General features: G+C 32.6%; 1 protein-coding gene across 1 annotated transcript; it reads right to left on the bottom strand.

Annotated features, from left to right (window-relative positions):
* Positions 1 to 313: 313 nt before the first annotated feature.
* On the bottom strand, positions 314 to 9,930 carry LOC119524169 (RNA-binding motif protein, X chromosome-like). The gene is made up of 8 exons (XM_037822811.1): positions 9,822 to 9,930; positions 9,305 to 9,411; positions 6,567 to 6,741; positions 4,452 to 4,604; positions 2,308 to 2,422; positions 1,226 to 1,348; positions 1,065 to 1,150; positions 314 to 549 (listed from the first exon to the last, which is right to left on the bottom strand). Exons 1-8 carry the CDS (start codon positions 9,928 to 9,930, stop codon positions 314 to 316), a joined length of 1,104 nt encoding a protein of 367 aa, XP_037678739.1.
* Between the last annotated feature and the right edge of the window lie 14,747 nt (positions 9,931 to 24,677).

The raw sequence follows: 24,677 nt of genomic DNA, 5'->3' as shown, positions 1-24,677 counted from the left end.
AAATTGTAACAGAGACACAAATTTAAACAGGTAACTGCTATTTTTCAATTAACTGCTCTAAACATACTTTGAACAATTTTCCTTTTTCCTTTAAAGATCCAAAAATTTATGGAGGGATAGTTAGCATACACCCCTCCCTGACAAACTTTTTTTCTTTTAGTAGTACCTGGGTAGCACAGATAAAGTAGCATTTTTAATTTCTTTTTTCAAAGAAGGTTTGGTACAAAAACTGTTACTCTTTTAATATCTGTTTCACCCTCCTCTTTCAGATCGGCTTCCCCCACAACCTCCTCTGGAAGACCCATAACCCGAGCTACCATGATTCACGAGGAGCAGGGTATACCCTATCTACAGAAGGTAGAAGGCCTCGTTCTTGTCTGCCACCACGCTCACGAACACTTGAATAAATATCACTCCAACTGCTTGAGTAACTTTCTCTACTTCTGCCGTATCCATCCTGTCCTTTGTTACTGTTATAATCAGTATAGCGACTGCTTCCACCATAAGTCAGAGCAGGCCCTCGAGTAGGTGGGGCAGCACGGGAGCTACCTGTAGGGTCAATGGTCAAGTAACAGCAAGATTTAAATATTTAAATGCTTTCAAATATTTGAAATAATTTCACCAACTGGCTTTATTAAGTCCATGTTTGGGAAAATTTGCTTTTACTTGCCTCTGAGTACAGGATGTTAGATTTACAAGAAATTTGAAAAGTAATCATTTTAGACCTCAAGAAATTTTTTTTTTTTAAAGTAAAATGCTCAGCAACATTTTCAGAAATGGGACTGAAATGCTGGCTATTTGAGCATGTGTGCTTCATACTACTGAAACACTCTCCTAAATTTGTTTTTAAAAGTTAAAATATTTTTTCCTTAATGTGGAAAAAAGACGAAGAGTGCCAATTTACACTTAAAAGCAATCAAAGTTTTCAAGTTATTAAGAAAATAAAGGTCCTCAAACCAAAAGGTCACAGTAGTTTTTCTTTTTCCTTTTATGAACAAAATTTCATCAAAAACAATCTGGCCATGTATAATTCTACTTTATACAAGGCATAGCTGGAATCTTACCATAGCTCCCATATGAATCTCTGTAGGAACTTCCACTGGGATGATCAGAATAATCTCTATCATGACCCCCACAACCATCACGATCACTAAATTTTTAAAAAAAGGATTAATGTCAGAATTAACAGCTGTAAAGATTTGATAAAAACAGTTGTTCAGAATACCTGTATCCTCTTGAAGAATGATCATCCTGAGAACCAGAATGGCCACAATCACGGTATGCATAGTCCCTAGGCGGAGCATAAGCTCTGATGTCTCGGGCACTTGGATAATCTCTGCTTGAAAAGCTTAAATAAACCAGCAAGTAATAAAAACAAAACAAAACAAAACATCAATTTGTTATACCAAGAATATATAAAGAACCCTCACAATTCAGCAATAAAAACAACCCAATTAAAAAATGGGCAGAGTACTTTTTTCAATAGTCATTTTTCCAAGGTAGTTAAGCAAATGCACAACAAGCACACAAAAAGATCATCAACAGCATTAGTCATCAGGAGAAATGCAAATCAATCCCACGAGACACCCCATTCATACCTACTAGGATAGCTACAATTTTTTTTTTAAACTACAGGAAATGTGGAGAAATTGGAATCCTCGTGCATTGCTAGTGGGAATACAAAATGGTACAGCTAATAAGTAAAAGTTATTTTTATGTTTAACTGCAAACAGTTAAACATAGGATTATAACACACGACCCAGCAACTCCACTCCTAGGTGTAAAAATGGAAAACAGGTACAGAAATACAGCAGTTGTTATTCACAACCAAATGTCCATCAACAGACAAATGGATTAATTGTGGTATATACATAAAATGGAAAATTATTCTACCGTAAAAAAGATGAAGTAATGGTAATTTCTACAATATGAAAGAACTTTCAAACATTATTCCAAGTGAAAGAAAAGAGAAAAAAAGGTCACATATTGTATGAATCCATGGATATGAAATATCCAGAAAAGGTAAATCCACAGAGATAGAAAGCAAACTGTTGGTTGTCAGGGAATTCACAAACGGAGGAATGTTGAGCAATGCTGAGTAACTTTTGAGTATTGATTTTGTTTGGGCAGTGATAAAAATATCCTGGAACTAAGAAAGAGGTGTGATGGAGGCACACACTGTTAATGTATGAAATGCCAATCAAATGTTCATTTTAAAATTATTAATTTTGTTATCCGAAGTTTACTGCAAAAAACTATGTATCAACTATGACTGAACAATTCACGTATTTTGTGATTTTCCTTTACCTATCTTTAGGATTGTAGCCATCATCTCTTGCTGACATGCAGTCATCTCTCTGGGATGACAGGGGTTCTCTACGTGCAGGACCTCTATAATAGTCTCTTGCACGAGACACTGAACCTTTAATTTTAAAAAATACATAAGTATCTCAAGTTAAGAATTGTAAAAAAATTCAAACAATTATTTCTTTCCTCTGAAAAACAGTATTTTAACATTATTCCTTCTAAGATTCTGAAAACATTTTTAATTTGACCTTTAAATATTAAATGTTATCTTCTGACATATTCCTTCCCTACAGACACTTTTGTGTAATCTTTAAATCACCATCAGTAGATAAAATCAGTCAGAAATCTGGACTAAATATAAATGATTTTGACACAACTTACACAAATTGAATGATTAAATCTCCCAACAACTGCCTTATTATCTTACATCTGTCAACTTCCTTGTTACCACCTTACTTCATAAATATCCCCCAGAGTATTTCAAAAGCCTTTTTAATCTTGCCATGTTTCCACTGCGTTGTTCCCACTACCATTGAATTATTTTTTCCATATGCAAATTTTGTATTTTAACCACCATCCTGGTTAAAACCCTTCAGATCACAAAATAACATTGCTAACATAATTGCTTCATATTCTAGCTTCTATATTTCAAATCAGTTTTCTCAACACTTATTTCAATGAACCCAATAGTTTCTAGGCTTCAGGACACAGACATCATTTCTTGGCACTTTACCTGTTTACATGTACTACCACTGTTTAGATATGATAGGTGTTTATTAATACAGCAAGGACATTTACAAGTGACTGTAATTCAATGAATTAAATAATTGTAATTCATCTACTTCTGATATTGCCTTTTCTCTTTAGCCATCTTACGCTAACATAAAATTTAAAATTGACATTCTTCCTTTCAATCTCTCCACTTACATTAAACTGTGTTTCTTCCTGCTTATCAATTATCCTCATTTTTCCTATTACCACTCCAAGACTTTTAAATATGCCACATATATGCGATATCGGCTCCTCTATGCCTTTGCTCATTTATAAGTGTTTATTTTTCCCCTTAATTCTAAAAGTTGATCATGTGGCTTAAATATTTCTCATGATTTACATATTCCTTCTTATGTTTAAACCTAAGATTCTTCCATAATTGAAAGCCCATTCATACTAAGAACTGCTCTTGCCACAAAGATATTTTTTTCCTCTTTTTTATACTTCTTGTATTTCAAATGAATTATCTGCAGACATTAATGGTAGAAAAAATGTGGCTCTCAATTTCGATGTTCTACCCATCCAAATCTATCCTTCAAACTTTAATTCTATTTTTATACACCACATGCTTACTGCTAAGGCAAATGATTATTTTCTATTTATTAGGCTTTATTTATTCTGGATACTCTCTTCCCAATGAGGTGATTCTTGGAAGCAGAAAATTTATGTCGTACGTCTTGATATACTTCTTGGTGTTATAATAAAATCACATACAATGCCTGCACCACCTAGGAACCAAAATTTCTAGTAAGTTTTAGATACAGGAACTCCAGGACCCCATTAGCAAGGGTCCTGCAGAAGAACTCATTTTGAGATTAAGAATGTATTCACCATCATCTATATCTGAAACAGTATCTTTTTAATAAGGCATCATCATGAGCCAGAAAAAAGGACAAATTATTAAAGTGACCAGTGTTCAATTACTTCTAAATCAGTAAAGAAAAGAAAGCCAGTGGTCAAAATACATAGTCTGAACATTCATTCTCAGGCCAGAATTTCCTCTCATAACACATTAAAATTTAAATACATAAAATTTTAATGTTGAAACAACAGGAAAAGTGTACTAATAATCAAAGTATCTGCAGGAACTTTAAGATAAATTAAGAGGAATTCCACGGGAAATGTGGGCCTAAAAGAGATCTCTTTTAGGCCCACATTTCCTTAAAGATTAAAAACTGCCTTAAAGATTAGAAACAGCAGGATTTTTTTTTAAATGTGATTCTGAAAACTTAACTAGAGAGATGGAAAAGAAGCTAGGGGTCAATAAACAGGCCCATACACTTGTCACTTTCTATCTTCCTTCTAGAATTTTAAGTTAACTATCTTACGTAAAATAGCTGTGGCTACTGTCTTTTCTATCAGAAGGCATTTACCTCGTCCTCCCATCTCACTACTCCTTTGTGCTGGACCAGAAGGAGCAGATCTTTTAGGAGGAGGACCTCCACTTCTTGAAGATGGGCCTCTTTTAATTGGAAAAGGTCCTCTGGAAGAACTCATGTTGGGGTTAAGAGTATACCCACTATCAACTATATTAAAAACAAAGTCTTTTCAGTTAAGTACCATTAAAACAGAAACTGTTTATAATCTCTGCTACTCCATACTGTGTTCTTAAAGTTCATATGTGAATAAACAAATAAAATTCAGTATTTTCCTGTATGACATAAGCACAATTCAAAAAAATTATGGTAAAAGTCAGTTTGGAAAAATTAGGAAGAAAAGGACTCAAGAATTTAAGGATGTGGCATTTTATATGGATGAGAGAGAGATCAATTAGGGAAGAACTGGAAGGCAGAGGGTAGAAGCAGAACCATGCCATGTAAATGTTTCTAAAATCTAGATAAATTATAAATAAAAGAACATTTTTCATCAAACTAGAAAGGAAATTAAAAATGTTCTTATAATTCTGGTGTCAACATAGCTGTTTTCAAACATTAACATCACATACAGAGAATTAAATAAAAGAACTTCAAAGAAAAATAAATATATTATCTGTGGTAATTTTTCACTTTCTAGAAAATTTTTCACTATATATTCTACTCCCTTGAATTGTCAAAGGTAAGCAGAAAATGTACATTCTTATATTTGGAGGAGTATAAATTGGTAACTTTCTGAGATTAAGTAAACGGAGGAAAAAAATCTTTCCACACATTCAACTTAAAATGGAGCAAACTGCAATTCCAGGTTGGGAAATACTTCCTAAATGAATTACATATGTAATTTAAAAAATTAGAAGCTAAGTGTTTGACTGCTGAGGTTTGGTTAAAACATCAAACAATAAAAGTGGTTAGACACACAGACTGCCACAAAAAAGAAAAATTGCTCCCTTCCAAATAATTTTAAAAAAAAAAAAAAAAAAAGAAAAAAGACTGTGCTAAAAATGCACAACTGTATGATGGTGCTGTGAATAACTGATTGTACATTGTGGAAGACTGTAGGGGGTGTGACTATACCTCAATGACATTGCATTTAAAAAAGTAAATGAACAAATGGGGGAGGAGGGGAATGGGATGTTTTGGATACTGTTTTCTTATTTTAATCTTAATTTTAGTTTTTGTAGTGAAAATGCCCAAAGTTTGATTGTAACGATGAAAGCACAACTGTATGATGATACTGTGAATAAATGATTGTACACTTTGAATGACTGTAAGTTATGTGATTATGTCTCAATAAAATTCCATTAAAAAGAAATAATCATATTTAATGAGGCATCTTCCACACAGCACAGACACATATATGTGAAGCAATTTTTAGCCTTTTCCTAAGTCAGAGACAAGTTGGAAAATCTAAAGAAAGCCCTTGATAATTCCAACAGATTTGTTAGCTTCTTTACAGAGGGCCAAGGTCTTCTAGAATTTCCCAAATCAAAAAGAATGGGAAATAATCTGCATAGCTGTTTGCAAATGTATACGAAGAAAACAAATATTGTAAGGTAAATGCTAAAATATGGAACAGTGTTTATCTCTATATTGTGGGTATTTTGAGTGATTTTGTTTCCAGTTGTGTGGTTTTCAAGAATCCTTAATATTTTATGATGCTATTCGGGCCGAATAAAAAATGAATTAATACATTTAGAAGTTTATTCTCTATGAATCACTGATTTAAATTCATAATTTTCCTGAAGTGGAAAATTGTAATGTATGATTAATAGAACAGTTTTGCAAAAACAATTGTTGAAGCAGAGCCAATGAGAAATCATGAAAAACATAAAACTGCGTTTACATGGAAACACGCTATTTCATTACAATACATAGTTAGTCACCATGAGCAAGGTGGTGATTTTTGTACATTATTTCCAATCAGTCTTATAACTCTAAATAATTCTTTGGTATATTCAAACAATTCTATTATCAAATGTTCATTCTTCATCCAATGCATCTCATAGCAATTTGTTTTGGTTATAAAAAACAAAAATAAAAGCCAAGGTGTCTACACGTTCAAACTTAAGTTTTTCAGTACCATGGCTGTATCCTTATATTTCAAAACATTACCCAACTGTCCTCCACGTGAAGAATGCCCTCTTGCTCCTCCACTTCCTCCTCTTCCACATCTCACACTTCTTAGAAGTCCCCTGCTTCTTGGAGGAGGTGGCAGCTTCCGCCTACCACCACTCTGAAAAGATGGTTTGTTCGCCTGCTCTACTTTAATAGCTTTTCCATCCAAAGACTAAAAAAGATAAAAGTGTATTTAATGTTAAGCTAAATTTAACTTAATCCAAAAAGCTTTACAAACTAATTTATTATTGTAACTATAATGAAATTCAAGATCAATAGTTTTCCCCAAAGCATTTTCTTTTGAAATGACCAGCCCTTCAGTGCCAAACAAATGAGACATTTAATTGGTAACTGCCTTCCATTATTGAGTCAGCCAACACAAAAGCATATACATTACAAAAACTTATTAAAGTGTACTCTAATATTAAAAGCAAGAGATTAGTACCTCTTACATTTCAGGAGACTGTGGCACATCAATTTTCTACAACATGTAACTCATTCCCTTATAGTCCCACCACGTATTTAAAATTTTCAGTGTCCCAAAGGTATCCGAATGAATTTCAGTGTGTCATTTAGAAGATAAAAATATACAATGATTTAAGTAAGGGAATCATATTATTTCTTCTATATTCGTAATTACTTTTGAACATTTATTCTATTAAACACTGAAAAGGAAAATGATCCAAAATGATTACAGTTCTGTTTTACTTTAGTTCTAGTTTTATTTATTTATTTTTCTTTAAATGGGAACTTTGTCTGGCATTACCCATTATTTCTCATTTTACTTTAGGTATAACCCTAAAAAATAATTTTTAATACTACACATTTTTATGTCTCAGAAATACCCAAATGTCCTAAACTAATCTACTAAAACTTGCTAAAGATTTCACTCTTAAATAGGCTAAAGTGATTCTTAAAATCGTAATTCAGATGAGCATAACTGCTCTACATAAAACACTGTAGTACCTTCTATTCAATTCTTTTTCTTTTAAAGACCTTAATCCACTCCAAGATCAGTGGTAGATCTGGACCCTCTCCCAATACGAATACCCATACATACTTTGTTCCTATTTTAGGGACTGATAAGCTTTTGCTGGGACCAACATTTTTCCCCAGATCTGTGCATCACTCTCCTCTTCCCAACATTCAGGTCTCAACTAACACCTCTTTCTATATAAAAATACTATTCACTCTCTCATTATCTAATTAAATTACCTACTTTAGTTTCTTCCTACCATTCATATATAGGTGAAATTTCTTTTTACCTGTATAATTCTTCTCTTTCACCCTAGCATAAAGGGCCCAAGAAAATAAGTACTTCATCTCATTCACAACCATTTCTCCAGTTGTTAAATCAGTGGTTGCCATAAGCAAGCACTCAATACTTATCTGCTGAATTTAGGAATAATGCCTGCATAAAGAATCTACATGTTCTTGTATTTGAAAATCGAAAGAAAACAGAATCATCACCAATTACACTGCCATGAATGTGAAATACATCCCTATGCCTAACACAAACCAGGAGCCAAATTGAAATTTCAGTTACTATCAAGCCTCAAAATATGAAAAATAAAGTCAGTAAGACTGTACAGAATATATACTGCTATGCACAAGGAACTGAGTTTTAAGAGAAATTACTGTATGTATTCAACATTAAGAGAACTTACAAAGTACTGGAGATAATTTAACAATGAATAAGTAAATACACAATACAGTGAGCATAAAAAGATACACCTACAATATAAGATGGGAAAAGAGAAAAAATTTTGGAGAAAAATAGGTAACCTAAGTTTAATTTTGAAGAAGAAATTGTTATTTCTGAGGAGGACATAGGGAAGAATGATTCTAAGCAAGTCCAAAAACACAAGGAGGAATAAAATACAATACAGCATATTAGGGGAAACTTAAAAGTACTTCAGAAAAATCAAACAGATTGGGATAATGTAAGAAAAACAAAGTTCTAAAAGTGCCTAGAATGCATATAACCTTTACTTCAATTTTAAGGAGTCTGGTTCTCAAAGATTCACTTAAAATCTAAATGATAGGAGACATACAATTACTAGATTTCTAAGATTCAGGGAGACAAAGATCATTTTGTTTTATTCATAACACATTAAACAGATATTGGCTCAAAGTCAGCCCTGAGCCAATACCATAAAATGAATCACTAGATGTGTATTTAAGAAAAATAACTTTGGTTAAAGGAGTAACATCTACCCAGAGAATGGAATTTTTTTTAAGGAGAACAAAGTTACCAGCAGGGAGGCCAGTTACTAGCTATTCCAATACCCCACCTTCTTCCATGTGCCCACACATCAATTTTGGTCTGCAAGAACTGGATACTCTTTTGAATGTAAAGGTCCTGCTCAAACACAACTTACACTAAGAACCGTTTTTAGCCAGGAAAATGGGAAGGAATCTTCCCTATTTTTCCAGGTTCTTACGCCATAGGGATTTTCTGTTAGTTGAAACAGCTTTTATAAATATTAGCCTTAAAAAATAATTTTGTTTTTGTAAACAATAATTTTTGTTACAATTATTTTTGTAGGCTTTAAATCTAAAATAGAAGTTTTAATGTATCTTGCATCCTTTCACATATATTTTAAGTTTTTTTATGTGATTTAAAAAAGTTTATTGGAAGACTGAAGGCAAAAGTTATTTGAATTTTATGATATTATGCTACCTTAAAAAAAAACTAAAAGGAAACAGACCTAAAAGATTATTATGACTTTTACCTTTCCATTCATGTCTTTGGCAGCATCCTTAGCATTTGCAGGGCTCTCAAAAGTAATAAAAGCAAAGCCTCTGGACTTGTTTGTTTCCCGATCCTTCATTAAAAGAACTGTAATACATGTAAATTTTTATAATTTAGTGTACTTCATAAAACAGAACTTTTCGTTTTTCAAGATCATCAATCATTTGCAATTTTCTACACTTCTTAATTTGATGCCCTTGATAGAGCACGGTATCAATCAACCTAAGTTATACAAAACCCTCTTACATTTCACTTCATTACTGGGATTCTAAATACCAGTAATGAATAACTCCAGTTAGGCTATCATGCCCTACTTCAGCAACATATTAATTGTTGTTTCTCTTCTCAGTATACTCAGGATACTAAAAGAAATCTTTGATCCTTTAACCCAAAGTTCCAAGAATTCCCAAAAAAAAAAACTATTTCAATTTAGGTGTTCATAGGTTTACCATACAATTGCTTTGAAAAATAATATTTGTGTTGGTACTAAAGGTTACCTTCCACTATAGGACCGTGTTTCCCAAATACTACTTCAAGTGTCTTTTCATTGGTATCTTGGTTGAGACCGCCTACGAACAGTTTCTCAGGTTTATCTGCTTCCACCATTTTGCTGTAAAAGTTAAAAACAAGAATACATATGTAGGAAAAAAAATACCCTATAGTGTGTTTAAATGATAAAGTACTCTACAGATGAAGTACTCTACAGAAGCTAACATCTTTTCATTGTTTCTTACTTCAAAGAAGGAGAAAAGATACGGCAGAGCAAAAAGAGTACTGATCTAAAGGGAAAATGTTCCTGTTTTCTAATAGTATCTCATTAAAAATTTATTAAAAACCGTGATGAGGAAGGTTTCAGTAATTCTTTTGGGTTGCAGTATGTAAGGCTTCAATTTTTTAAATGTGACTTTCTTTTACCTGAAAATAAACATTAAAGAAGTTTCTAAATCCTACCTAAGCTTTAAGATTGTAAGCTTTAAGAAATATAAATATCTTAAACATGCTTTCCATGTATGCCCTTTTAACTGTGCACCAAATACTCTCATTTTGGTTTAAAATAGTTCACTTTCCAGAGTCATAAAGAGTTTTGTTTAAAGTAAGTCACAGAAGTAAGAACGGCATTCAAGTCTTTAATGAGGGAAATTTAAAGTTGTGAATATCTAATTTCTTCATAAGCTTTAGTAAAGGCTGATTAAAATAACTGATTTACATGGAATATCAAAATTTGATGATTTCTATCCACTGAATAAACATTTCATCACTTGGGGACTAAAATTACAAGTTTTTAGTAGTACACGCTAAGAACACTGCTTAACTAACCATTTCAGGTATCATCGCCTCAAAAGAGGAAAAAAAATATTTGTTTTCATTTGCACATGAAACAAAATGGCGTCCTAGTGTCATGTTGGGAAAACAATCCCTCACTATCCGCCATATGATGGAAAAAGTCACGGAAGTTAAAGAGTAAACAGGTTAAATGCGTATAAAGACTTGTTTTCCAGTTCCACTATAGATTCCCCGCCCAGTGTTCCCTTCCACATCTCAATTTTCTCACATTTTAAACCAATCCCATTTTCTCCACGCCGCCCCCCCCCCCCACCAGACACAAACCTACATGTTCGTTGGTTTTACATCGCCACCTCGAGAACATACTGTTGGGGGAACGGAAAGTAAAGGTACTTTTCAAGCAAAAGACTGATAACCAGTTCCTCCAGATACACACACCATATACGATTTACTCATATCGGAATTCCTAAAAGATTTTCTGAAAGCACTTCTGTAAGAGAAAATTAAAATCGATATTACCAAAATTTCCGCAGTTACAGGAGATGATTTAGCCGGGCAACCTTTCTCCTGAGGCAGAAATTTGAGATTCGTGCTTAAAACTGTGAATTCCTTACCTCCTTTTCTTGCTTTTCCAAGCTCTAGGAGTCACGTCTCCCCTCACCGAAAAGTAGCTGAAGCAACGGTAGCGTACAACGCGTGACCAATATAATATGGCTGCGGAACCCGGATGTGATCGGATGCTGATCCTGGGGGAAATTAGGGAGGAGGGGAGGGAAGAGAGAGACTTACGGAATAAAAAACAAGGAAACGGCATCTTCCTTTTGTTTTTTATTGTTGTATGTTTATCTACACTTGGAAATGGCCAAGTTTAAAGGAAAACTAAATTTTTACTCGCAGGCGTTCATCGATGTTTGTATCCCCTCCCAAATATTGGCCCTCTGCTTCGCTGTAACATGGCGCCTAAGGATTTGGTGTATTAAATACTGACCTGCTTACCTGCAAAGAGAGATTAAAAATAAGGTAAGAAAAACAGAACGAAAGAAGATTGTAATGAAAATTAAAGGGAAGACAGAAAAGAATGACTATAAAAATTTAGGGATGAAAAGCTTGATCATCTTTGAAATATGCATATTTGAAAAACCTAATACTCTTCTGTATTTAATGCATAAAGGTGGTGATCAGACCAAAACTCCCAAAACTAGTAACAAAAGAAGTCCAGTCAGACAATTTCTCTCATGTCAATCTGCGTTTTGCAGATAGAATCCATAAAAAACAGAGCTCTCGCTGATAAATTATGTTTTTATTACCTAAAAAAATGCCTTATTGACGGCCAGCTTATTCTTTTCCGCTATGAAACTATTCTTTTGATACATTTATTTGCAAAATCAAACCTAATATTACAAAATAACTTAATAATTACAGAATTCAAACAAAAACTTAATTTTTATGAGATTCTTTAAAATTTGTCTACACATTTTACTCGGTTATAATTTGAGTATATCTTACAGTTCAGATGGACATCACTTAATACTCATGGCTCCCATATTCAGTGTTTTATATCTTATTTTAACAAATTTATGTCTATTAATACTTACAATTGTTCTTCAATGTGAGATAATTAAAATTTCTGCATGTAATATTATGAATAAAATAGAGCTGGTAATATCTGTATTCTTTTCAATATTTTACTTTCAGGTTAATAATGCAGTAACAAAACCATGCCACCCGAGGTAAAATTATTTTTTTTTACATTTTCATATGCTCTATAAAATTGTCTTTAAGTACCAATCCATTAGCAACAGTATGTATTTCTTTAAGTAAAACCTTTCTATCTAACATTATGTACCACATTAATTTTAGCATGGCTCTATCAACATGATATATTACCTTCTCTTTCATATTTTACATGTAAAATTACTTTCAACTGATATTTCTTAAGGGAAATGCACTTATTCATTTAATTTATTTATTCACTTGATATATATTTAAACATGCGATAATTAAATAATACAATACCTAAAAATTGAAAAATGTCATAATCAATTGATGTCTAATAAAAAAGAATTAATACAGTAGTAGTCAGTGAGGGAACAACACCGAGAAAGCAAACATGTAAATTGTACAACATGGTTGCTACCAGAAGTCATGTGAGAAAATGCTCCAGTGGGTAAAATAATAATAATATTAATACACTTAGTAGTGATTATTGCTTCAGATAAGGTTTATCAGGATCACCACTTAGATGAAAGAGCTGCATATGTTATTTTTTAGAGCTCCTTTAATGTTAACATTTTTGTTATACCCATTTTGCAGAAGCAGCAGCTTAGTTACAAAGCTGTAAAACTTGCCCATTATTTCAGGAATTTATTCCTAGAGTAATTGGGATTCAACCTAGTGATATGCCCCCAGATACTTAATTTTTTTTTTTTTAAAGAAAACCAACTCTTAAAAAGAATGAATATGGGAAAAAACATTGATCTGTCTTTTGAGAAAGATTTTTAGAATGTGTTGTAATTGATTTGACAGGTGACTTAAGGATGCTGTTGTAAGCGGAGACAACATTTGCAGAGGCATAGAGTTATTAAAGGACGTCTTAAGAGAAAAGGGAGACACACAAATTGAGAATGAGGTTGTCTGGTAAAACTGTGCAGAAACTTATAGTCCTGAAAGGAAATGGCAGCTTTGGGAAGTAACCTGCAAATACATGTGACCAATGCAAAAGGGCCAAATAGGGAAGATAAATGATAAAGGGAAGGGCCATATCATGAGACATTTTGCATGCTACTCAAAGTTGTGTATCTTTTAGATCAGTAGTTCTTCAAATCATTTTGACTGGAATCATGAATATCTGATGTTATAATGAATTATGGGTAATTAGTACGATATACATCATGCATACCAAGAAGAATTTAAGCTCCAAAACTTACTACCTGTGTGAAATAAATTGCTTGGCTTCTTAAATTTATCCAGTCTGCAAAAATGGGGTTAATAATGGTACCTACCACAGATTAAATAAGAATGTCCAAGGGACACTAAAGTATGATACTCATAATATAGTTTCGGGCTTCTAAAACTTGAGAGTGTAATTATTGTAATTACCCTTAAATTGAGGGGAAAGACGATGCTGAAGTTAATTTGTAGTCCTGCTTTCTTTAGGGGCCGGTTAAAACCATCAAATCTGTATTTTAAAAAGAATTTGTGTTGTTTTGGGTGTTTTGCATCAAGTAAATTATCTCTATGAAATTACAATAATAGCATACCTAAAAAGGGATAGAAAGAAATGAATACAAATAGGTACAGACAGACAGACAATTGGAGTAAAAAAGAAATTAAGAAAGAAGGAATTTTACAAAATTTTGCACTCTTATCATAGTAATTTCAAAAATTAGATGACATCATTTAAAGAAAACCCAATTTCACAAGGGAAGAAATAATGAATAATTGGGAAAGACAGGATGAATTGCAGAAAACATTGAAAATTCTTCTGAAGGACTATAGTGCTCACCAATAAGTAAACAAATACTTGTAAAAAGAGAAAGATTATTTCTATATAGTCTATAATATGACCAAATTATTTCTACTGTCATGTAATTCAGATGGTGAAAATGTGTCAGTGCTTTTTACAAGCATAAAACCTATAAAAACAGCAAAACAGCATCAAATGCATGCATACATAGTCAAGGACAACATAAACCAAAATGAATTAGAAACAGGGAGCCTTCCTTATTGGGAATAAATACCGCAAGGAAAATAAAAATTTAAATATGTAATAACTGCTTATTTTATGCTGACTGCTGTAGGAAATGCTTCATTTGCTTACTCATTTAACTGTCTTATTATTGCCACAACTTGAAGAAGTGACTCCCGTTCTTATCCTCATTATACATACAGATCAAAACTGTTTTTCAAGAAAAGGCAAGATTTAGGTAAATAAGAATACTGTAAAACCCTTTGAAATACTTGAAGAAGGAATTGAATAATTGTAGATGAGTGTTCAAAATGTCTTCAGTATGACTTTAAATGATATGAATACAGTGATGAATAATGTGACTTAGAATCATAAGGATATCATATCAGAAATATCATATTATGTGTGCATATGTGTATATGTGTGTGTGTATTTCATTACCAATCAGAAAAAAAGACATGTTTTTTAGTTTCTTTGGAAGAATTATCATTTAGGAATAGCCTAGAGAACATTCTATTTTTCTTTAAAAAGATCTGCCCTATTGGCCTAAAGAGGATTATAAAGCCATGGTAATTGAAATAATTTGGTATGTACAGAAAGGTTGATGCCCAGACGTTATATACACACTAATAACAGAACAACCAGTACTATGAGATATTCTTTTCTTTTCTTTTTACTTTTTTTTTTGCAAAACACAAACTTTATTTTAAAGTCCAACAAAGAATTTGAACTTCATTTTGCGCAAATATAAAGATAAAAAAGCAAAACAAATATGTATGGATTATACAGGTAAGGGTCATATTTAGATTTGTGTTCATCTCCACATAATCTACATTAAGACGAAGAGGGGACTCTAGCTAAGGGTTTGTCGATTTTATTGATTTTCTAAAAGAACTAACTTTTGGTTTTATTGATTGTCTCAATTGTTTTTTACTCCTAATTTCATTAATTTCTGCTCTAATCTTTGTTATTCTTTCCCTTTGCTTGTTTGGGATGAGTATGATGTTCTTTCTCCAGTTGTTCAGTTAAGTAATTGGTTTTAGCTCTTCCTTTTTAATGCAGGCATTTAGGGCTATAAATTTCCCCATCAGCAATGACTTAATTGCATCATGTAAGTTTTGAAATGTTGTGTTCTCATTTTCATTTGTCTCAAGATATTTACTGATTTCTCTTGCAATTTCTTTTTTGACCCACTGGTTGTTTAATAGCATGTTGTTTAACCTCTGTATATTTGTGTATTTTCTGGTTCTCCATTTGTTGTTGATTTCCAGCTTCATTCTTTTATGGTGAGAGGAGGTGCTTTGTATAATTTCAGTCTTCTAAAATTTATTGAGACCTCTTTTGTGCCCCAGCATGTGGTCTATCCTGGAGAATGTTCCACGAGCCCTTGAGAAGAATGTAATCCTGCTGTTTAGGGATGTAGTGTTCTACATATGTCTGAGAGGTCTAGTTCACTTACCATGCTATTTAGGTTCTCTTTTTTTGTTGATTCTCTGTTTAGATGCTCTATCTATTGGAGAGAGTGGTATGTTACAATCTCCCACTATTATGGTACAGTCATCTGTTACTCCCTTCAGTTTTCCCAGTGTTTGCTTTATGTACTTTTGTGCTCCTTGAGATATTCTTTTCTTTTCTTTTTACCTTTTTTTTTTTTTGCAAAACACAAACTTTATTTTAAAGTTCAACAAAGAATTTGAACTTCATTTTGCTCAAATATAAAAATAAAAAAGCAAAACAAATATGTATGGATTATACAGGTATATTTATGATTGTTATTTCTTCTTAGTGAATTGCCCCCTTTATTAATCTATAGTGCCATTATTTATCTCTTATAGCATTGTTGCACTTAACGTCTGTTTTTTATGATATTAGTATAGATACCCCAACTTTTTTTTTTTTTTTTTTTTTTTTTTTTTGGTTTCTCCTTGGGTACAGTATCTTTTTCCATCCTTTCACTTTCAACCTAATTGTATCTTTGGGTCTAAGATGAGTCTCTTGTAAACAGTAAAAAATGGATTATTTTTTTTAATCCTCTTTGCAGGTCTGTGTCTTTTGATTAGGGAATTTAATCCATTAACATTCAAAGTTCTTATTATAAAGACCATCTTATCATTTGGTTTTTATTTCTCAGATCTGTTCATTTTTCTCTTTTTATCCTTTAAGAAACCCTTGCTAATAGGCTTCAAATATGCTTCAATTCTGTACCCTCCTACATACTCTCTCTCTTGTCTTTTCAGTCAGCTGCACTCGCTTTAGTAGTTCTTGTAGGGCCAGTGTCTTATTAGTGAACTGTCTCAGCTTTTGTTTTTCTCTGAATATTTTAAACTCTCCCACATTTTTGAAGGACAGCTTTGCTGGATAGAGAATTCTTGGTTCGAAATTTTTATCTTTCAGTATGTTAAATATATCGTGCCACTGCCTTCTTGCCTCCATGGTATCTGATGAGAAATCAGCACATAGTCTTACATATCTTTCCTTCTATGTGGTGAATCACTTTCTCTTGTTGCTTTCAGAGTATTCTCCTTCTGTTCCGCATTTGACATTCTGATTACTATGTGTCTTGGAGTGTGTCTGTTTGGATCTATTCTGTTTAGAATATGCTGGGTTTATTGGATTTGCATATTTGTATCGTTTATAAGGGTTGGGAAATTTTCAAGTGTTATTTCTTCTAATATTCTTCTTAGTCCATTTCCCTTATCTTTCTGGGATAATGGTCCGTAAATTCCCAGAGAACCTACTCCATTTTTTTTTCTATTTTTCCTCCATTTGTTATTTGTTCAAATTAAGTTGATCTGTTTTCTAGCTCACTGATTCCTTCTTCTACCTCTTCAGATCTGCTGTTATGTGTCCCCAGTAGGTTTTAAATTTGATCTGCAGTCTTTTATTTTTATGTTTGCTATTTTTCTATGTAGTCTTTCAAATTCTTCTGTGTATGCTTCTAGTATCTTAATGTCTTTTATGTCTTTATACACATTTTCCTTCCTTTCTTTGAATTGATTCAGGATCTTTGTTCAGCAGTCTGAGTTTGTTAATCAGTTCTGTGACTGGGGCTGGTTTGAGAGTCCCTTCTCGTCCCCAGACTGATTGCCCTCACTCCGTTGGGAAACCAGCCACAAAACTGTTCTCTGTGCCTGGTGGGGAGGGGCACGGGCTCCCTGGCCACAGGAACTTACAGGTTTTGCTGATTTCAGTTGCTCCATATGTTTGAGGCTGTTGTGTAATGCCTGTTTGATCACAGATTTCCCTGTGGTGTCTGTTCCACACAGTTCCTGGCTATCTATCTGCTGCCCCACAGGAGTAGCTAACACCCAAACCTCTCACCACTCTGCCATCTTGCCCCTTCTCTTTACCATTTTTAATGTGTAAAATTAAAATAAAATCCTTAAAATAAATGAGTATTTTCAATAGAAAAATGGAAAAGAAAATGAACAATCTTATTTTGGAAAGTTGCAGATTGCTTTGAAATATCTTGGCAATGCTAGACTTCATTCATAAATGCACACATCATTAGCTACATTGAGATAACTCTTTTTTTGATCAAACACCAGTTGGATCATCCCAAACTGAATGAAGGTATTAATTTTCAAATTGTGCCAATGTATTCAACTTTCAATTCTCTTTCCTTTTTGGTTCCCTACTCTTAAATTTGGATTATCATGTTTTATAAGATAATGAGAGGAAACCCCTCTTATATGAATGAAATCAGTGCAGACAGTAAAACAACTAAAAGGAAAATAAACCACAGACAAGGAGAAGAAAAAAAAATTAAAAGAAAAGAAAAAATACCTTGAGATAATAAAGAGAATTTCAACTTAGCAAGGTGTAGAAGGGTTCTATTAAAAAGGAAAGCTGTTCTTAAAAATAACTGATAAATTCATTGGAAGGGGAGGTTAGAGAAAAGCTTCCTGAAAGCAAAACAAATAAGAAATTGTTAAAAATAAAGAAGAGAACAAATAGTTATACCATGTACAAATAAATATTAATAAGTTTTTAAAATTTTTCTTTTGGTGTGTTAGGAGAAATTAAGGGTTAATTTTCTCAGTCATAAGAGTAATTCTATTGGATAAATTCCCAGAAGTGAAATTTAAGTGAAAGTATAAACATTAAATTTTAATAGATAGTGGCAAATTTCCCTGTAGAAAAGATTTACCAGATGATGTTTGCTTTTTCAGCCATATGAGAGTGCTTGTTGGTTCATATCTCTGCCAGTTGTGGCTAAAACTGCAGTCATTTTCCAATTTTGTGAGGAAAAAGTGATATTTTATTTGCATTTCTTTTAATAGTGAGGTTGAACAGTTTTTCTTTGTTGGACTTTTGTACTTAGTTATTTATGAAGGCATGTCTATTTTCTTTATTTTTTAATGCCCATTACTTATTTAGAGATATGCCATGCATTGCAAATGTTGTCCTCACATTTGTCTTTGGATCCTGCCCTATCTACCTGCTGCTTTACAATGTAAAAAAAATTTTCAATAATTCGTTTTAATTGGGTTAAATATTCTTAATATAAAAGCGTTTGAACTATTTTAAGTGGACACTTTGAAATTTTCATTGACAATATTGTATATCTTTTACACTACCTATTTCCAGACTATTTTCTTCACCTTACCCAAAACCCCACTCATTTAGCAACAACTCCCCATTCCTACTTCCCCCCACTCCTGGTAATAACTATTCTACTTTCAGTCTTTATGAATTTGTTTATTCTAAGTATTTCACGTGAGAGAAATCATAAAATATTTGTCCTTTTATGCCTGACTTATTTCACTCAACATGATGTCTTCAAGTTTCATCCATATTGTAGCATGTACTACCACTTCACTTGTATGTACTTAGTGATAATATTTATGGATATTCCACATTTTGTTTTTCCATTTATCTGTTGATGGACATTTGGATTACTTCCATCTTTTGGCATTGCGTATAATGCTGCACTGAAAACTGGTGTACAAATATCTGTCTGAATCTCTGCTTTCAGTTATTTGGGTTGTGTAGTCAGGAGTGGAATTAGTGAATCATACGACAATTCTGTTTAATTTTCTGAGGAGCTACCAGACTATTTTACACAGCTGGTATGCCATTTCACATTCCCACCAACAATGTATTTCTCTGTGTGCTCACCAACATTTAATATTTTCCATCAAAAAGCTATCCTTATGGATGTGAATTGGTATCTTGTAGTTTTAATTTGCATTTTTAAAGCTAAGGTATTCCGCATCTTTTTATATACTCATTGGTCTTTTGAGTATTGTCTGCAGAGAAGGATCTGTTCAGTTTCTTGCCCCACTTTTTAACTTTTGTTTTCTGCTTATTGTTGAGTGGGAGCAGTTCCTTATATATTCCGGATATTGAATCCTTATCAGACTCCACATATTTTCTTCTACTCTGCAGGTGGTCTTTTCATTTTCTTGATAATGTCCTTTGGAGCACAGAAGTTTTTGATTATTGATTCAGTCTCTTTACTAGTAGTTGGTTTGTTGAGATCTGTTTCTTCTTGAGTCAACGTAGGTAGTTTGTGTGTTTTAAAAAATATTTCTATTCTAGCTTATCTAATTTGTAGCATATGGTTGTTCATGATGTCCTCTTTTGAACCATTTTATTTCATTGTATATCAGCAGGGTTGGTAGTAATGTGCCTCTTTTGATTTCTGATTTTTGTAATTTTGTAATTCGTATTCTCTCTCTTTTTTATGAATTCCGTTTAAAATTTTTTCTTTTACTTCTTATGATTGTCCTTTTGTTGTAAAATCCAAAAATCCTTTGCAATTATTCCATTATTGTCTTTCTGTATTTAGTTATTTTATTGTAGTTTACCATTTTGATTCCCTTCTTTCTGTTTCTTGATATTTTTGGTAATTATTTAGTGGTTATCTTTATAATTACAATTAGCATCTTAAGCTAATAACAACCTAGTTTGATTAGTACCATCTGTGTATACAAACTCTCTACTTCTCTATCCTACCCCCTTCATGTTGTTGTTCTCTCAGATTACATCTTTATACATTGTGTGCCTTTTAACGTAGATTTGAAGTGTTACTTTATACATTTGTCTAGGTCATATAGGGATATGAAGCAGTTACAAACCAAAAGTAGAATAACACAAGATTTTACTTTATGTACTTATCTTTACCAATGTAATTTATGTCTTTTTATGGCTTAGAGTTGCCGTCTAGTGTCTTTTTATTTCAGTCTAAAGGACTCCTTTTAAAACTCAACTTTTGTTTAGCTGAAAATATTGTAATTTCTCCTTCAATTTTGAAAGATAATTTTTCTGGATATGAAATTCTTCATTGACAGTTTTTTGTTCTTTACTTCAGGAACCTCCCCCTGTTTTCTGGCTTCCATGGTTTCTGATGAGAATCTGCTGTTAATTTTGTTGGGGGATCCTTATGTGTTACAAATTGATTATGTCCTGCTGTTTTCACATTCTCTCTTTGTTTTTGAATTTTTACAGTTTTGGCTTCCCATTTGCTTTAACAGAGCAGAGGATTTTTGAAAGTTTACCCCACTATTCCTGTTTTTGTCATTGCCTTCTTTTAAATGTTTCTCTCACTGGTTACATTTATGCCTAGAACTGGGGCTAGTTCCTTCTACAAGACAGAGTTTTATGTCAAATTTGTTTTTAATCTCATTAGATTAATTAGTTCTTTTAAATGGTTCTTAGGTGAGAGAAACCTACTAGCCAAAAAAACAATGAAATTTAAAGATATTAAAAATAAGCAAAAACAGAAAGTAGTTCTTAAAGCTTTGTTGATTTTGTTAATTCTGTTGTTTGCAATGTCCTTTTTAATTTAATGTTGTAAAGCACATGTAACATAAAATTTGCCATTTTAACCCTTTTAAATTGAACAGTCTCATAGTTCAGTGATATTTAGTACATCCACAATGTTTTGCCACCATCTCCACTATCTAGTTCTGCTGAAACATTTAGTCACCTCAAAGCAAACTTCATTCCCATTAAGGAGGGCACTGTCCATTTTTTCCCACACCAACCGCCTGGAAACTCTATTGTCTCTCTTAAAGATTTGCCACCTCTGGTTATATAATATAACAGAATCATACAGTATGTGGGAACTCTGTGTCGGCTCCTGTGAATTGCGTAATGTTTTGAGGTTCATCTGTAATGTGGCATTTTTGCTGGAATAATATACCATTTCATGGATGTTTGTATTCCTCAAATTTGGCTTCTGCTGCTTGAAAATTCGTGTACGTGTGCTTGTTTGAACATGTGATTTCAATTATTCTGCGTATGTAATGAAAAATAGAATCAGTAGGTAATAAAATTATTCTATTTATTTTCTTGAAGAACCACCAAATTGTTTTCCACAGCAGCTACACCAATTTACATTCCCACCATAAGTGTATGAGTGTTTCTGTTCCATGCAAATTCTTGGTGTTTTTTAATTAAAAAAAAAACAAAAAAAAAAAAACAGCCATTTTAGTTGGTGTGAAGTAGTATCCCATTGTAGCTTTCTTTTTTTTAATTTAAAAATAACATTTAATGTTTTAGTTTGGGATCAAGTTTTGTTAGAAGATGTATTGTTTTTTAACTATCATAAGGCACATAAAATAGATAAAATTACTTTTGTCATCTTATCTTTGGAGTTCTTATATTGTGTTAACTAAGATTCAACTTGATTAAGCTTATGGTTTTTAACTTTTGTATTTAATTTCAAACATAAAGAAAAGTAACTATTATTCGCCACAGAAATTTAATAAATATGGACATTTCTCTCCCAAATTTGTTTCACTTATATTTTTAATGCATTTTTTAATTGTGAACTTTAACATATGTACGTAGCAGTGGTAACTTTCAAAGTACAATTTAACAAGTAGTTAGAGAGCAAATTTCAAAGAATTTCTTGGGTCACCACTTCAACTATTTCCATTATTGTAAAACATAACATACGCCACAGAAAGATGTTAACTTTTGATGTACAACTCAACAAGCAGTTATATAGGTAATTTAAAAAATTGTTCTGGTTACAGTTCCACAGTTTTGCGTTCTTTCCTTATTATGAAGTATAGGATACATACAGAGAGGTGAAGACTTTTAAAAGCACAATTCAATGAGCAGCTATAGAGCCAAATTTCAAAGAATGTTATAGGTTGTAGTTCCACCATGTCATCTACCTCCTTCCAGCTATTCCAACACCCCAGCATTTAAAAAACGATTAAATTTGTATCAAGTTTCATTAGTCATAGAACTTGGTTAATCGTATCTTGTTTGTTGCTACCCCTTCCTCTCACTTAATCTCTTTTTCTCACTGTAGTTAAAAAAAAAAAGTGTTTTTTTAGAGAAGTTGTAGCTTTAAAGGAAAATCATGTAAAAAAAAAACACTGTTCCCATAAACTTCCCAGTGTTAACAGTTTGCAGTAGTCTGGTAACTTTGTTCCAATTGAGGGAAAGATATTAAACTTGTTCTTTTAACTGTAGTTCATAGTTAAAATTAGGGTGTATTTTTTTCCCACATGTCACCAGATTATTAACCCCTACGTGGAACATTTGTTATATTCATGAAAGAAAATTTTTATAATTGTACTATTCACTGTAAGTCCAGAGTTTACAATAGGAATCACTGTATCTTACCGTTCTGTTTGTTTAACTTTTATTCTATTAACATACGCAACATAAAATTTCCCATTGCAGCATGTTCATATAGTTATATATTCAGTGTTTTTAATTATACTCACAGTATTGTTCTACCATCACCCTCACCCATTTCCAATACTGTACAGTAAACCAAAACAGAAATTCTATACAAGTTAAGCATTGGCTCCTCATCCCTACCCCTAGCTCAGCCCCTGCTAACATGTATTCTAGATTCTAAGTCTATGAGTTTTATTATTTTAATTTTTTCATATCAAAGAGATTATTCAAATTTACTCCTTTTCTGTCTGACTTATCTTACTCAGCATAAGGTTTTCAAGGTTCTTCCATATTGTTGCAAGAGTCAGGACTTCACTCCTTTTTTTTTTAAATGAGATATATTCACACATGAAACAAACCATTGGCTCACAGTATCATCACACAGTTGTGCATACAATCCTGTGATCAATTTTAGAACATTTTCATTACTCCAGAAGAGAGAGAAAAATAAAAAAGATAACCCAAATCCTCCCATACCTCTTCTCTGCCCCCCCATTATTGATCCGTAATATTTGCGAAGCACATTCATTACTGTTGATGAAAGATTATTAAAATATTACTCTGTCGTCCATAGTTTGCAATAGGTACATTTTTATCATATACCCATCTATAATAGCTCCTTGTAATGGTGTCATATATTTGTTCTAGTTCATGAAAGAATTTTTTTTATCTTGTACAATTACTCATAGACATTGTCCACAGTGAGATTCACTGCCTTACACATTCCCATATTTTAACCTCCGATTTTCTTTCCGGTGTCGTACATGACTCTAAACTTCCCCTTTCTACCCATTCTCACACCATTCGGCACTGTTAATTATTCTCCAGATTACGTACTGCTGTCACCTCTGTTCATCTTCAAACACTGAGTTCAACCTAGTTAAACATTCTGCACATATTAAGCAACTGCTCCCTATTCTTTTGCTTCATTCTATATCCTGGTAACATATTCTATATTTTATGTCCATGAGTTTACATATTGTAATTAGTTCATATCAGTGAGATCATAAAATATTAGTCCTTTTGTGTCTGACTTACTTCACTTAAGATAATGTCTTCAGGTTTCCTCTGTGTTGTCCATACTTTAGGATTTCTTTCCTTCTCACAGTTAAATAATGTTCCATCATATGTATATACTATGTTTTGTTTATCCATTCATCTGTTGATAGGCAATTGGATTGCTTTGTTCTTTTTGCAACTTTATGAGTAATGCCACCATAAACATTGGTGTGAAAATACCTCAGTTCCTGTTTTCAGTTTTTCTGGGTTTATACCTATTAGAGTGTTTGATGACTCATTTGGTAATTCTATACAAAGATTTTTGAGAAGCCACCAGACTGTCTTTCACAGTGGCTGCATCATTTTTCATTCGTACCAGCAAAATCACTGGTTTTCTGCATCCTCTTTTCACTTGTACATTTTTTTAAATAGTAGCCATTCTAGTATGTATGAAATGGCATCTCTTGAGTTTGACTTGCTTTCCTTAGAGCTAGTGATACTGAGCATTTTTTCATGCTCTTTTTAGCCATTTGTATATTCTCTTTAGAGAATGTCTGTTCAAGTCATTTAGCCGTTTTAAAATTGTGTTGTTAGTCTTTTTATTATTCAGTTGTAGGGTCTTTTTATATATTTTGGATATTAAACTCTTAACAAATATACTTTGCAAATATTTCCTCCCATTGAATAGGTTGTCTTTTTGTTTTCATGATAAACTCCTTTGGTGCACAAATAT

This window comes from Choloepus didactylus, chromosome Y, assembly GCF_015220235.1.
Source record: "Choloepus didactylus isolate mChoDid1 chromosome Y, mChoDid1.pri, whole genome shotgun sequence".
NCBI lineage: Eukaryota > Metazoa > Chordata > Mammalia > Pilosa > Megalonychidae > Choloepus > Choloepus didactylus.
The sequence above is the reverse complement of the archived record's forward strand: the minus strand, read 5'-3'. Positions and strand labels throughout refer to the sequence as shown.

Bases quoted from the DNA above. Each gene is read 5' to 3' on its own strand.
- LOC119524169 (XM_037822811.1), bottom strand. From the start codon at position 9,930: ATGGTGGAAGCAGATAAACCTGAGAAACTGTTCGTAGGCGGTCTCAAC. The intron at 4,605-6,566 runs GTAATGTTTTGA...TTTTTAATATAG, and splicing joins TTCACGTGGAGGACAGTTGG to TTGATAGTGGGTATACTCTT. The intron at 1,349-2,307 runs GTAAAGGAAAAT...GGTTTATTTAAG, and splicing joins GGCTACAATCCTAAAGATAG to CTTTTCAAGCAGAGATTATC.